Source organism: Blennius ocellaris (genome assembly GCF_963422515.1).
Source record: "Blennius ocellaris genome assembly, chromosome: 17".
Classification (NCBI taxonomy): Eukaryota; Metazoa; Chordata; class Actinopteri; order Blenniiformes; family Blenniidae; genus Blennius; species Blennius ocellaris.
In genome coordinates, this window is record NC_137666.1 from 8123937 (window position 1) to 8136100 (window position 12164).

The 12164-nt window shown below is 41.2% G+C and overlaps 1 protein-coding gene across 2 annotated transcripts; it reads left to right on the forward strand.

Moving 5' to 3' along the window:
• Nucleotides 1-506: 506 nt before the first annotated feature.
• Nucleotides 507-6284, forward strand: vgll2b (vestigial-like family member 2b). Of its 2 annotated transcripts, none has more exons than XM_080512328.1 (4): nt 507-783; nt 1260-1605; nt 3538-3987; nt 4949-6284. In XM_080512328.1, exons 1-4 carry the CDS (start codon nt 697-699, stop codon nt 4990-4992), a joined length of 927 nt encoding a protein of 308 aa, XP_080368454.1. In that variant the 5' UTR covers nt 507-696; the 3' UTR covers nt 4993-6284. The 2 variants fall into 2 exon arrangements, with proteins under 2 accessions (XP_080368454.1, XP_080368455.1); XM_080512329.1 differs by having other exon boundaries at nt 507-743.
• The last annotated feature ends 5880 nt before the right edge of the window (nt 6285-12164 follow it).

A 12164-nucleotide genomic window follows, 5' to 3' on the forward strand; every position in this document is an offset into this window, starting at 1 on the left:
AATAAATTGTCACTGAATCGCATGTATCATGTGCTCATTGTTGTGTGGATAGTTATAAATCTCAATGACTTCATCCAAATCTATTTTTGAAAGTGGATGACATACTATTTAACCTTCATTTTACACCAGGATTAAGACGTTGTGAAGCCATGGTCAGTCACACGCCGCTCTCTCTTATTTTTACAACACACGCTTGTTCATGTTTTGTAATTAAAAATTGTATTTGCCAAAACTTTACATAAAGAATACCTACGACTTTAACATATATGTTGTGCTTTCGACTGTTGGCCAATTTTCTTTTATTAATTTTTTTTTTAATGAAATTAAATGTTCTGTTGCTGCTCATTGACAAATAATTGATGCAGGGATAATGGCTGTTGGAGTATTCATGGTGGAGGGGAGTGGGGAGGCTAAAGGTGGGAGGGGTTGACACAAAGATGTACAGGACAGGACACCCTCATGCTTACTCCATAAACCTCACCACATTTTGCTACCGCAGCTGTCGTTGCGCACGCAGTGAGCGGAGAGGTGCGCACCCGCTGGAGTAGTGGCTATGTGGAGTCCCGAACCGGCTTTTTCACGTTGATCGGCGGCCACTGGGTCCCTTTTCTTCTCGACTTTAAAAACGGAATGTTGTCGCTGTTTCTCTCGTTACGGTCGGTTATTGGAGAACAGTGAAGACACCGCTCATTTACCATGAGCTGTTTGGATGTTATGTACCCAGCCTATGGACATTACGCACCGTACGCACCGACTGCCCCTGCTTTTATTAGTAGCTTACAGGTAGGAATTGAGTTCATGTTGAAATAATATAGCATTTTATTTTAACATTATTGGGATGGTGAAGGTTGATAAGATTTAAAATAACTCCGTTTGTTTTATGCTGCTAATGCGTAAAACAAAACCAAAAAATAAAACACACGCTTTATAAGTAAATTATTATTATTATTATTATTATTTAAAGCAGCTTGTTCGTTTTATTTCATTATCCATTTCAAATTTTTGTAACTGCTGGAGTAATGTTACTGAGCGCATAAGTTGTTCTGTGCCCACTTTTATCTTGGCGCACGCACGTCTGCGCACACATTCACATGCCAGTGCTTCCACACACAAAGAAAAACATTATGTCAAAATGTCTCATAGCCAGCTCCAGAACTAGCCCCTGCAACACCTGTCTGAACTCTTCCCCTCCTCCTCCTCCTCCTCCTCTTCCTCCTCCTCCTCCTCTTCCTGCGCCTGTTCTCTCAAACCCCCGGCAGGCTCCCACAGGTCTGAGCAGCACTCCGTCTCACTGCCGGGATTTTATGGACACTCCCAGCGGTCCCGAAGGGATGTCTGGGGGCCCGGGCGCTGGAGGATCAACTTCCTCCTCATCTTCATCCAACTCGTCTTCATCCTCCTACAATACTGCGACCTCGAGGCCGGAGGGAGGCCCCAAAGAGAAGCAGGAAGCCCCGGAGGCAGAGTACCTGACTTCCCGCTGCGTCCTCTTCACTTATTACCAGGGCGACATCAGCAGCGTGGTGGACGAGCACTTCTCCAGGGCCCTCAGCTCGTACATGGATGGAGAGGGCAAACGGAGGGTGTCGGATCACCAGGGAACAGGTACACCACGTTGTTCATTCATAAAGAGTATACCTGTAAAAAAAAAAAGGTTAATATATCTTGTGGTTTTAATGCACCAAAAAGAAAAATGTTTCACAGAAGCTAAATGTCTATTTATATTTGATTGAATCCGAATATTGATCTGACCGTTTATGATGTTTGGGTAAACTGAGATTGGGTGCGCTTTCGCAATTCACTACATCCTCCCAGATTGTTCCATTGATGTCTTTGGACCCAGGTGCCACAGTTGTCACGGCCGAAGCGTCTTGCACGAGCTTCGAGGCCACACAGGGTGAGCTGACAGTTCTGCAGAGCACAGCAGAGAGTCAGACAGGTGATGTGATCAGGTGACAGGACTGAGGGGGTGCTTGTTGGAACTGTTGTCAGTGGAGAGGTCAGGGCGTCGGGTCATGAAGGTCAGGAGCGGTTGGCTGTCAAAGTCTCGGAGTATGGTTGCACTTTAAGTTTGGAGAAAATGTAGTAGCAGTCTGCATACTTAACTTTAAATATGGTTTTGCGGGTAAATTGTGATGGGGAAATAAAAATCTATTATGGTAAGGATTGGAAAAGTTATTGTTAAATACAATATAGTTTTAATAATATTTTCTGAAGTATTTGTTCAGGTTTTTATTAGTCATTCGTAAGAAACTTAATGAATATTGCATTGCACTTTTCACATGCAAAAATATATATATATATTTTTTTTGCCTTATTGTGTTTATTTGTTTTTATTGGCTTGACCTTGCAGACATCAGGGACATTTGTTTCCTCATTTAAAAAACAAAAAGTTCTGCAAACACAAACATCCCATTTTCTACTAGCAGTGAACAGATACCCCCTGGATATCCATGTAGGGCCTACAACCTTTACTCGCTCCCTCGCTCTGCTGTCGCTGTTGGTCTCTCTCCTTGTTCAGCCGGACGTCTTCATTTCGGCACCGACACACGCTCCCTGCCTCACAACAGATGCTATGTTTATACACGGCCGTAAGCGCACAGCCTCGCCGGCGAATCCCCTTCAAACGTCTCCGCGGCTGCCATTCTGACTCTCGCTCCAGCTCTTGCCCCACAATGGTTGCTCACTCAGTCGCCTGTCTGTCGGTCAGATTTATATATGTTGTGGTCAGTGTGATAGGAGCTGCGGGGAAACACTACCTCTCAGGGTGCCGCATGGTGTCTTTTTTCAGAGGGAAACCTAAATATAAAAGTATACTGCTAAAAACATATAATGGCCCGCTGACATTCTGTCAAGGGCGAGGAGAGAAGGGGGTGGGGGTTGGGGGGGGCAGCAGAGAAAACAACAGGTGGGGGTGCAGGAGACAGAGGAGAGGGGCGGTGGGTGCTAGCACTGGGCCAGAATTGCGTGTTGGTGTGTGTGTGTGTGTGTGTGTGTGTGTGTGTGTGTGTGTGTGTGTGTGTGTGTGTGTGTGTGTGTGTGTGTGTGCTTTCAGAGGCACTGGGTTGACATGAGAGTGAGACATGTCACCATAGCAAGTGATTTAAGACACTGTGAGTCTTGAGCTCCCTCCAGGTCAGAGTGTCTGCCTTATATAGAATCGGAGGGTATAGAGATCTGTCTCCCTTTTATCTTTCTTTCTTTCTTTCTGTCTCTCTCTCTCTCTCTCTCTCTCTCTCTGTCTTTCTTTCTTGCGCGCCTTCTGTCTGCTAGAACGTGGTTGTGTTTATTTTGGTGTCTTGTTGGGACTGGGGCTGTGTACAGTATGATCCAATAGGGAAGATATCTGGGCCAGCGGGTGTAGCAGTCATGAGAGTGACATCTACGTTTGAGCACGCGCTACTCCTGCCGCACAGCTCGAGGTCTTCCATTTGTTTCTGTACATCAAGGGGTTTACTACACAGTTGTGCAACACTTGAGGACTTGGCCGATATCTGATTGTTGCTAACCCCATGTCCCTCTCTCTTCTCACATCAGATACCCCTTCACCGAGCAGCCGACGAAGCTTCCCCCCATCCTTCTGGGACAGTAACTACCCCTCGCCTCAGAGCCGCTCCCACTGTGAGACGGGCGCACCTTCCTATTCCATGGACCCATACGCATCGGGGCTCCACCCGGGCTTGCCGCACCCACACACTCATCCCCACTCACACGCTCACCCTCACTCCCACCCTCACCCCCCCGAGAGCTGGGGGTATCCTCAGGCCCAAGCCTACGGACCCCCGCGGCCCCTCCATGAACTGTATTCACCGTCCGCTTTGGAACCGCACTACGGGCCCCTGCTCATGCCTACCGTAAGGCCGCCTCATCTCGCTACTCTGCCAAGCCACTATGAAGTAAGCAAGCTGGAGCCCGCCGCCTCGTGGCCCAGCCTACTTCCCCCGGGAGACGTCAGCCACCAGACTTTGGCACTCAACATGGATGCAGGTATACCCGCTTGTCAGCGTCAGCAAGTTTTATATATCTTCTGAAAAGGCAAAATGTTTTATCATTTGCAATTAGAGCAGATATGAAAACAGAAAGGTGAATTGACAAATTACAGCCAAGTAAATTTAAACTCACATATGTTTACGCCAAGTGTTGTTTTTTTTTTGAAAGTTTGGACATTTTACAGTCTAAGATATTATTGTAGACAGTGGTTGGATTCAACCAGAAAAAGTGCAACTTGTGTTGTGCATGATAGATCCTTGAATTTGAAATTGTTTGTTTTTACAGTGTTAACTATCATTACTGTTACACTTATAGTTTTGCATTAAACCTCATCTCATAGTTTTCATTCATTTGATTTTACACTTTAAGTAAAATATTTTTGTGTGTGTGATTTTATGAAAATAATGAATAATATTACGCTTCATTTATTTCTTTGGACATTTCTTATGATTTCCTTAAAAAAGTTAATTTGGAAAACATTAGGCTATAAAAGACACCAAGATTTTTTTTTACTCCTCTTCAAATATGAGCCGTTGTATATTTCGAACACGGCTTATATTGAAATTCTACATTTTCTACATTTCCCAGTTCTTTGGCACTTCATCCCGGGGTGTTTTTCCATGACTAGTGTGAAAATAACTCACACATTCAAACAAGTACTTATGCAGCTCTTTACACACTCAGTCATTAAAATATCCAGTCTAAGCGACACATGCATATGGATACGCTCGCGATGTCGAAGGCCTCAGGCTTCATGCCGGTGACACTTCTAACTGTGGAGACAGAAACTCAAAGACAGACATGCACACAATACATCATAATCATCACCGAGGCTTGCTCCTCTCCTCTGAAACAGGATGTTTGGCAAAAGTAGGCTCCATGACAACCTGTGTTCTGTTGTTCACCGTTGTCCTCCTCATTGTTTCCCTGTCTTTTTTTTTTTTTCTCCCACCCTCAGGCCTGCAACAGCACAAGAAAGGCAAGGAGCTGTACTGGTTCTAACGAGCCCTTCAGTCACACTGACCAGCCATTACCAGATCCAATTAGTCCCTGGACCTGCTTTGCTATTGAAGCTGCGTGTCCCTTTATCCCCTTCCTCCTCCCCCACATAGACACACACGCACACACACACACACACACACACACACACACACACACACACACACACACACACACACACACACACACACACACACACACACACACACACACACACACACACACACACACACACACACACACACACACACACACACACACACACACACACACACACACACACACACACACACACACACACACACACACACACACACACACACACACACAGCATCCCCATCTATCCACCCCCTTCTCTCTGCTCCAAGCCTCCCCTGCCAGTATACAGCCTTGCTCCAGGTCGACGTGTGTGCACCATAGAGATAAAACGGGGAGAGGGAATGAGAGAGAGGGGAAAACGAGGGAGAGAGAGACAGAGCCTCTGAACTGCATAATCTGTGCTGTTGCGCTGCCTTTCTCATCTCTCTCCCCACTTCCTCTCCCGTCGCTGTCGGTGCAGCACAGACCTTGGCAAGGTGTGAGCCACAGTGACCTGTTTGGACCGAGAAAGACAGGATCACAACAGACTTTTGCGGAGGACAGAGAGATAGAGGGATGAATGGCGGGGCAGAGGGATGAATAGCATCGAGCAGGGATTTCCTCCAACGTCCCTGGTTATCTCTGTCTCATGCTCTGTGTTGGTACAGTGGTTGTCATTATCCACTTATCTGCATTTCACAAATGCAACATGCAGCGATAAACAAGAGCAGCAATTATGGAGGTTTATGCTTTGTGACTGTCATCCATGAGGCCTTTTTTTTTTCATTATTATGTAATATTGCTCTCTGAAATAAAGTGTTTCTATTTATTGGTGTTTATGTGCATTTCTAAAATGTCTGGTTGGCCAGTGTTCTGAAAATGATTGTGATTCAGTTTATTGTGTTTTCTAAACTGAGAGGTGATGGAGCTGACTGCGCCATGTGCACAGGTGGAGCTCCTCTTCTACCTTCCTGTGCAGAAAATCTGCATCGTTTCTCAAAAACATATCGGAATTTGTTCAGTTTGTCAAACAGGACATTTAGCTCTGACGTTGTACCTTCAATTTGATGATGTTCCATTTTAGGTCTGTTTTTTTTTTTTGTCTCTCATTTTTAGACATTTTGAATTTGGACTTTCTTTTTTTGCGGATTTCTTGTGTGTCATTTCTCATGTTTGTGTCCAAGAAGATTGTGATGTCAATAAATATTTTTATGGTATATTGTCAGATCTCATGAATGTGCACCCTGTATTTGGGCACTACTACTGTAATATAAACGGAGCCAGACAGAAAAAAAGATACTTCCTCATCAAAAACAGGGCCAAGCATTAATGTAACTGAATGGGATCATAGAGTTTAATGGAGGAAAATATTGTAATTAAGTAGTATTTCTAGGGACTCATTCAAGCATGCAATTTTACTCGTACAGGTGCATCCTAAGAATTTTTAATAGATTTTTTTTTTCAAGGATGTAATTTGCTCATATTGAGCCACTCCAGTCAGAACATGGGCTGCTGCACTCTTAACCAACTGTAGACCTAAAAAAAAAAAAAAAAAAACAATTTTTTAGGTAAAGCTGACAAAAGGAAATTCAATTTGAAAGGGACATGGATTTGAAGCAAATCCCCTCAAGATGACAAAATTGGACATAATGTAGAAATAATAACAGTATCAAGTCATATCAAATATGTTACTACTACATACCACTCATCCCACCAACATGCACAACAAAGTGCTACAGGATCAGTCTATTTTGTAAATACTGAGTTTGTTGTATTTTCACTGTCAGTATCATTCCATGCAGATGTTAGTCACTTTCCAGCCTTGAACATATCACTATTTGCTTATTTCATTTTTATTCTGTGCTATTTGACATTCTTAACATTCTGTTTATTAAGTTCGAGTGTTGAGCAATGCTGTCATTAGAAGGAACTTCTTGTAGCATAGCTCCACACAGAAAAGAACATACGTAAAATAAACAGCAGAGAAGTTAAGACATCAATCCAATAGAATAAAGGTAAATAAGTACTATCAAATATTACTGTGATATATACAGGACTAATCGATGACTGGTACAAGCCTAGAAAAATTTAATTAACAGAAAAACACAACAAACTGTACTTACAAAGGAGGAGTCTTGCCACATGAAAGAAGGATTTCCTGACACACCGTACTGCTCTTCCGTGGGATGAGTGTTGATAAAGATTCTCCTCCTGTTGACCAGGACATCATGGAAAGGATTACAGTAATACTGTAAAGTATTTTCTATTCTATTCTATTCTGGTGCATCTCAATATGTAATAATATGATTGAAATATCAATAGTATTTTCAGTTATTTCAATATTTTTAACATACAAAAAAGAAAATGTTTTAATATTTTTTTCCAATTTTGATTAGATAGATAGATAGATAGATAGATAGATAGATAGATAGATAGATAGATAGATAGATAGATAGATAGATAGATAGATAGATGCATTTATTGTTTTTGCATACAGAATGAAATAATGGGGGCTCATCACGACATCACAATATAAACAATAAGTATTTCAAGCATAGTTCATCCATGAGTAACTCATGGATGAACTATGCTTGAAATACTTCCGTTTATGGGTAAAGAAGTAAAGAATATAAAGACATACATGTAAAATCTATTTTATAAGTTATTTTAAGGAAGTAATGACCTTTAGTAGTTTATGCTTGTTTTCTGTTTCGTTTTTTTTTAGATTGACCTGTGCTTTACAAGGATATACGTTTTAGAAAAAAACAAGGCAATCGGGAATCTTAATGATAAGTGATAAAGATTGTTTGAAAATACTCCACAGCATAGAATCTATAACTCTAATATTTTTTACAAAACGATCAAATGTACCTAATTTTAATATCGCCAAAGAAAGTGTGCTTTGAATGCACTTTACGCACGGATCTGACAGTCTAAAACAAGTTGAAAAGTAACTGATACTTGTAGTAGAGTACAGTTTAATTAACGGAACAGTAAGTTCCGAGTAACACCCCCCTCCCCTTATCGATCACACACATCTGGATGTTTTCGTGGCAGGAGCTGGAGCGACAGTAGCGCAGCGCCCAGATGTGTTGGAGGATAAACTCCGCGCAGCTCGTCTCATTTAAAAAGCCCACCATTTGAATTCCTGCTCGCATTCACACTTTGTCGCCCATAAAGTGGGAACGAGCGGCGAATGCCAGCTATGTGGAACCAGAGACGAGGCCAACCATCCCAGCTATGCGCCAAATGTCGCTGCGTTATTGATCCGATAATCAGATTATGCGGCGGAGGTATGCCAGCCCGGGCCACTGTCACAATTTAGCGGCTGCTATGTGTGTGACCCGCTCCTGAGAGAGGAGCCAACTATTTGATTGGCTTTAAGCTGAGGAAACGTGGAGAGTAATGAAGTTAGAAGAGAGGACCGTGGATGGCATACCTCTCAGCTTCTCATTCCGATCATCTCACTGCCTTTTCACACTAGTATCGTCACTACCAGGGAAACATTTTTTTTTTTAATGTTTTAAATTCATCCTCACCTCAGCTCACCTACCGGGATATATATGTAAACACAGAAACTCGACTTGAAACTTGATTTATTTTAACAACAACTTAATGCAACACTGCATTCATGCTTGCTGCAGGAATCTGCAAGTTTGCATATGGAACCATACAGCTATCCCTGACATATAAACTGTAATGCTCCTGATAATTCTGCATGCACCGTTTATTTTATTTATCTGTAAAGTGAAATATTTCATTAAAATGGTAAATGCTGCCATCTACCGATAAACTGGCGATACTACCGCAAGGTGTTTGAATGAAGGGGGGGGGGGGGGGGGGGGGTGGCTTTTCCAGGCTGCGTGGTGTAAAGTGGTTAGCACTGTCGCCTCACAGCCAGAAATCCCCGGTTCGAGGGACTTTACTGTGCAGAGGCCACCCATAGTCACCTGATAGTCACAATCCAACACCATGCTGGTAAAAGCAGATTTCCATTTTTACTGTGTGTCCTATCAGGAGAGACTGAGTCAAGCTGCGACTTGTCCACATTGAGATGAGCCAGTTAAGTAACTAGCAAGTAGCCACTTTCACTTCACAGCAAGAATATACCCAGTTCAGGCATGGCTCAGTTGGTCTAGAGTGGTCACCTCCCATTCATAAGGTTGCAGATTAGATGCCAATCTTCACTTTTTCACATGCTGGAAGTGTCCTTGAGCAAGACACTGAACCAAATCGCTCCCAATTAATTGACAGCACCTCGCATGGCCTCCATTACAGCGTGAATGATAACAGTCTAAAGCACTTTGGAATGGCTCACGTGTTTGAAAAGTGCTGTATAACTGACGTTTCTTTAGCATTTAATCTGAATAGTCTGTATATTTGAATGTATTTCTCTCTTTGCCCTGTGATTGTCTGGAAACCTGCCCAGGATGTGCACTGCATTTACCCATAGTCAAGTGGAGTTGGCTCCAGCACCCTGAGGGCCAAAAGTGGCAAAAGCTTTATAGAACTCATTGTTTCAATGTGAAGGAGTTTCTTTCAACTAAGAATAGTTGAAAAAAAAATAAACAATGTCCTGACAAGCATCTTGTTTTAGTGCAGGACCTCAGATGCAAGATGCTACTTCATGGTTAATGGCCTGTTATTCATTTTGAAAAAAGAAAAAAAAAGTGTTCTCCACAGTTTTGTAATTATGCATTTGGCTGCCTGGCAATTGGGAAAAAAATAACTGAGTCGACAGGAAAAAAGTTTCAATTGTGCATAAGAGATTTAGAAAAAAAAACTCCTCTGTTGTAATCCTCAACATCGTGTCATTGTCAGCGTTAGGCAGGGTTTTCTGAGAACTGCTGACCGTCTCAGCATCGTTTTGAGTCAGTTCCTCATAGGAAGAACCGTAAACTGATATAAGTATAGACCTGAATAAGAAACTGATCTAATGACTGGACACTAGCAGCAGACACGGTAGATTTTCATTAAAAAAAGAAGCACTGATCATGGGATTGAGCCCATTCAGAAATCAAAATCAATAGGAGCAATAAATAACCTGAGAAAGAGCAGACAGGTTTACATCATAAGAATCAATTAAAAACATTAAACGGATAAAATGGTGAAATCCCATTCAATATTTTTCAAGTGAGAAAATAATATCTGCTCTGGCTGAAAGAAGTAGTGAACTATGATGAGGTTCATATTGACCTACTTCAGTCCATCTGTCGCCTCAAAATCTCCTTTCAGGTAAACCTGACAGGAGGACAAAGCAGTGATTAACAATACAAAGATGACAATATATCAAATAGGATACTTAAATCAGAATACTGTTGGACTACTAATTGTTTTGCCAGCCATTTATGCGCTTGCATAATATTTTGAGATACTGTAGTTTTGACTTTCATGACTTATCTTAGCATATTTGTGATCAAATATGAAATCTTCAGCTAATACAAAATAAATCTAAAAATGGAAGTTTAATTTTTGAATGTTATTAGAACAAAACCTTTTTTTTTAAAAACTTTACTCAGTGTAGTGAGATGCACCGGCATTATATTGACTTATTTGACCTATACATTTTTAGTCAAAGTCAAAGAAAAAAAAAAAGAAAAAAGGTTTTTGTATTCTCATGCAGATCCTTCAATCCAATTACTAATGTATTCCTAAATTGTTTTCCACCTTTGTCACACTACAAACCTTTATCCCTCCCTGTTTACAGACTGCAATCACCAGAAAAGAAAGACTTCCCACACACACAGGGGTGATAGTTCTGCATCTCACGTAGTTAATATTCAACTCTTTATGAGATCTGATTTGCCTCCCGCATGACCGTTTTCAACACAATCATGTGGCATACATTTTTTTTTTTTAATCACGTGACAAACAATGCGGAAGTGGTTGGGGAAAAAGAAATGGTTTCTTCATGTGCAGTCAGTTGGTTTCAGTTTTGCATTTGTAGATGCTGCCTGCAAACCCACACACACAAAACACAAAAACTTAGACGTATGGCTCACTTTCTCTAATTCCTCAAGCCTTGATCTACGAACTTGTCAAATTTCTACCTTGTCACTTGACCGGTGTAAATGGTTTATAGTACACATGCTGTACGTAAGTCACAAACTTTATGCCCGTGTAAAGGTGCATTTGAACTATATTAACCACAAACTTGATTAACTAGAAAGGTCAATGACTGGGTAGCAAAAGACTCACATTAATCAATTTTATAACACTTTAAACTTGTTTTCCAACACATTTCTCAGTGGATTTGTTTTCTCAATTTTACAGCTGTTTTCAGAAACTTTTCGTCAAATTAAGTGATGTCGGTTTTGCTTATAAATTCAGTTTGTAGATCATTTGTTTCACCTGATCTGACTCTCAATAAAGTTTACCTTGTGATGTTTTTAAAGCCGTTAAAAGACCTCGCGCTCACTGTCCTCCAGGTCCAAGAAATCAAGGTGAATAGGGTGGATTTAGGTGCAACACAAGACAACAAAATCAACAATGTGATCTATATGTATGTACAGTATATGTTGGATAAAGCAGTGTAAAGATGGAAGGGGCATGTTGAATCAAAAGGGTTTTATCCAAGAAATGTGCAATACCTGTCAAACAGGTTGGACTATTGACTCAATTCTATTGTGAACATTTATCTCAGAGACTAATCTCAATAGTCTTGATTCATGGTTAAAAAAAACCAAAAAGGTAAATAATCTATTTGCAAAATGGAACATCAGTAATCTGATCTGTGACCTCTGACCTTTGCCATAGAGCTCATTATGTTTGGTCATTATGTTATTTTAATTCTAAAATCTCACTTTCAGTTTGCTTGTTTTTATCTATCTGAATCCACATTCTAATTACTATGTACTACAACTAACTTTAAAACACGTATTTCTTGGAGAAAAGCATCTGTGAGAACACAATAAGGCAACAAAAAAAGAAAGAAGAACAACTGATTATCAAACTTCAGTCCCATAGAGCCACTATTTCCCTTAAATCGACACAAATTGGTGTATATCAAATACTTTTCAACAGGTACTGGTCAAATCTGATCCAGAACAGCCTGTGTGTAGAAAAAATGCATAGAGCCAGCACTAGATGTATTGATA

Excerpts from the sequence above, each read along its gene's own strand:
- vgll2b (XM_080512328.1), top strand. The coding sequence starts at position 697 with ATGAGCTGTTTGGATGTTATGTACCCAGCCTATGGACATTACGCACCG. Across the intron at positions 1,606-3,537 it reads GTCGGATCACCAGGGAACAG|ATACCCCTTCACCGAGCAGC; the intron begins GTACACCACGTT and ends TTCTCACATCAG. Across the intron at positions 3,988-4,948 it reads GGCACTCAACATGGATGCAG|GCCTGCAACAGCACAAGAAA; the intron begins GTATACCCGCTT and ends TCCCACCCTCAG.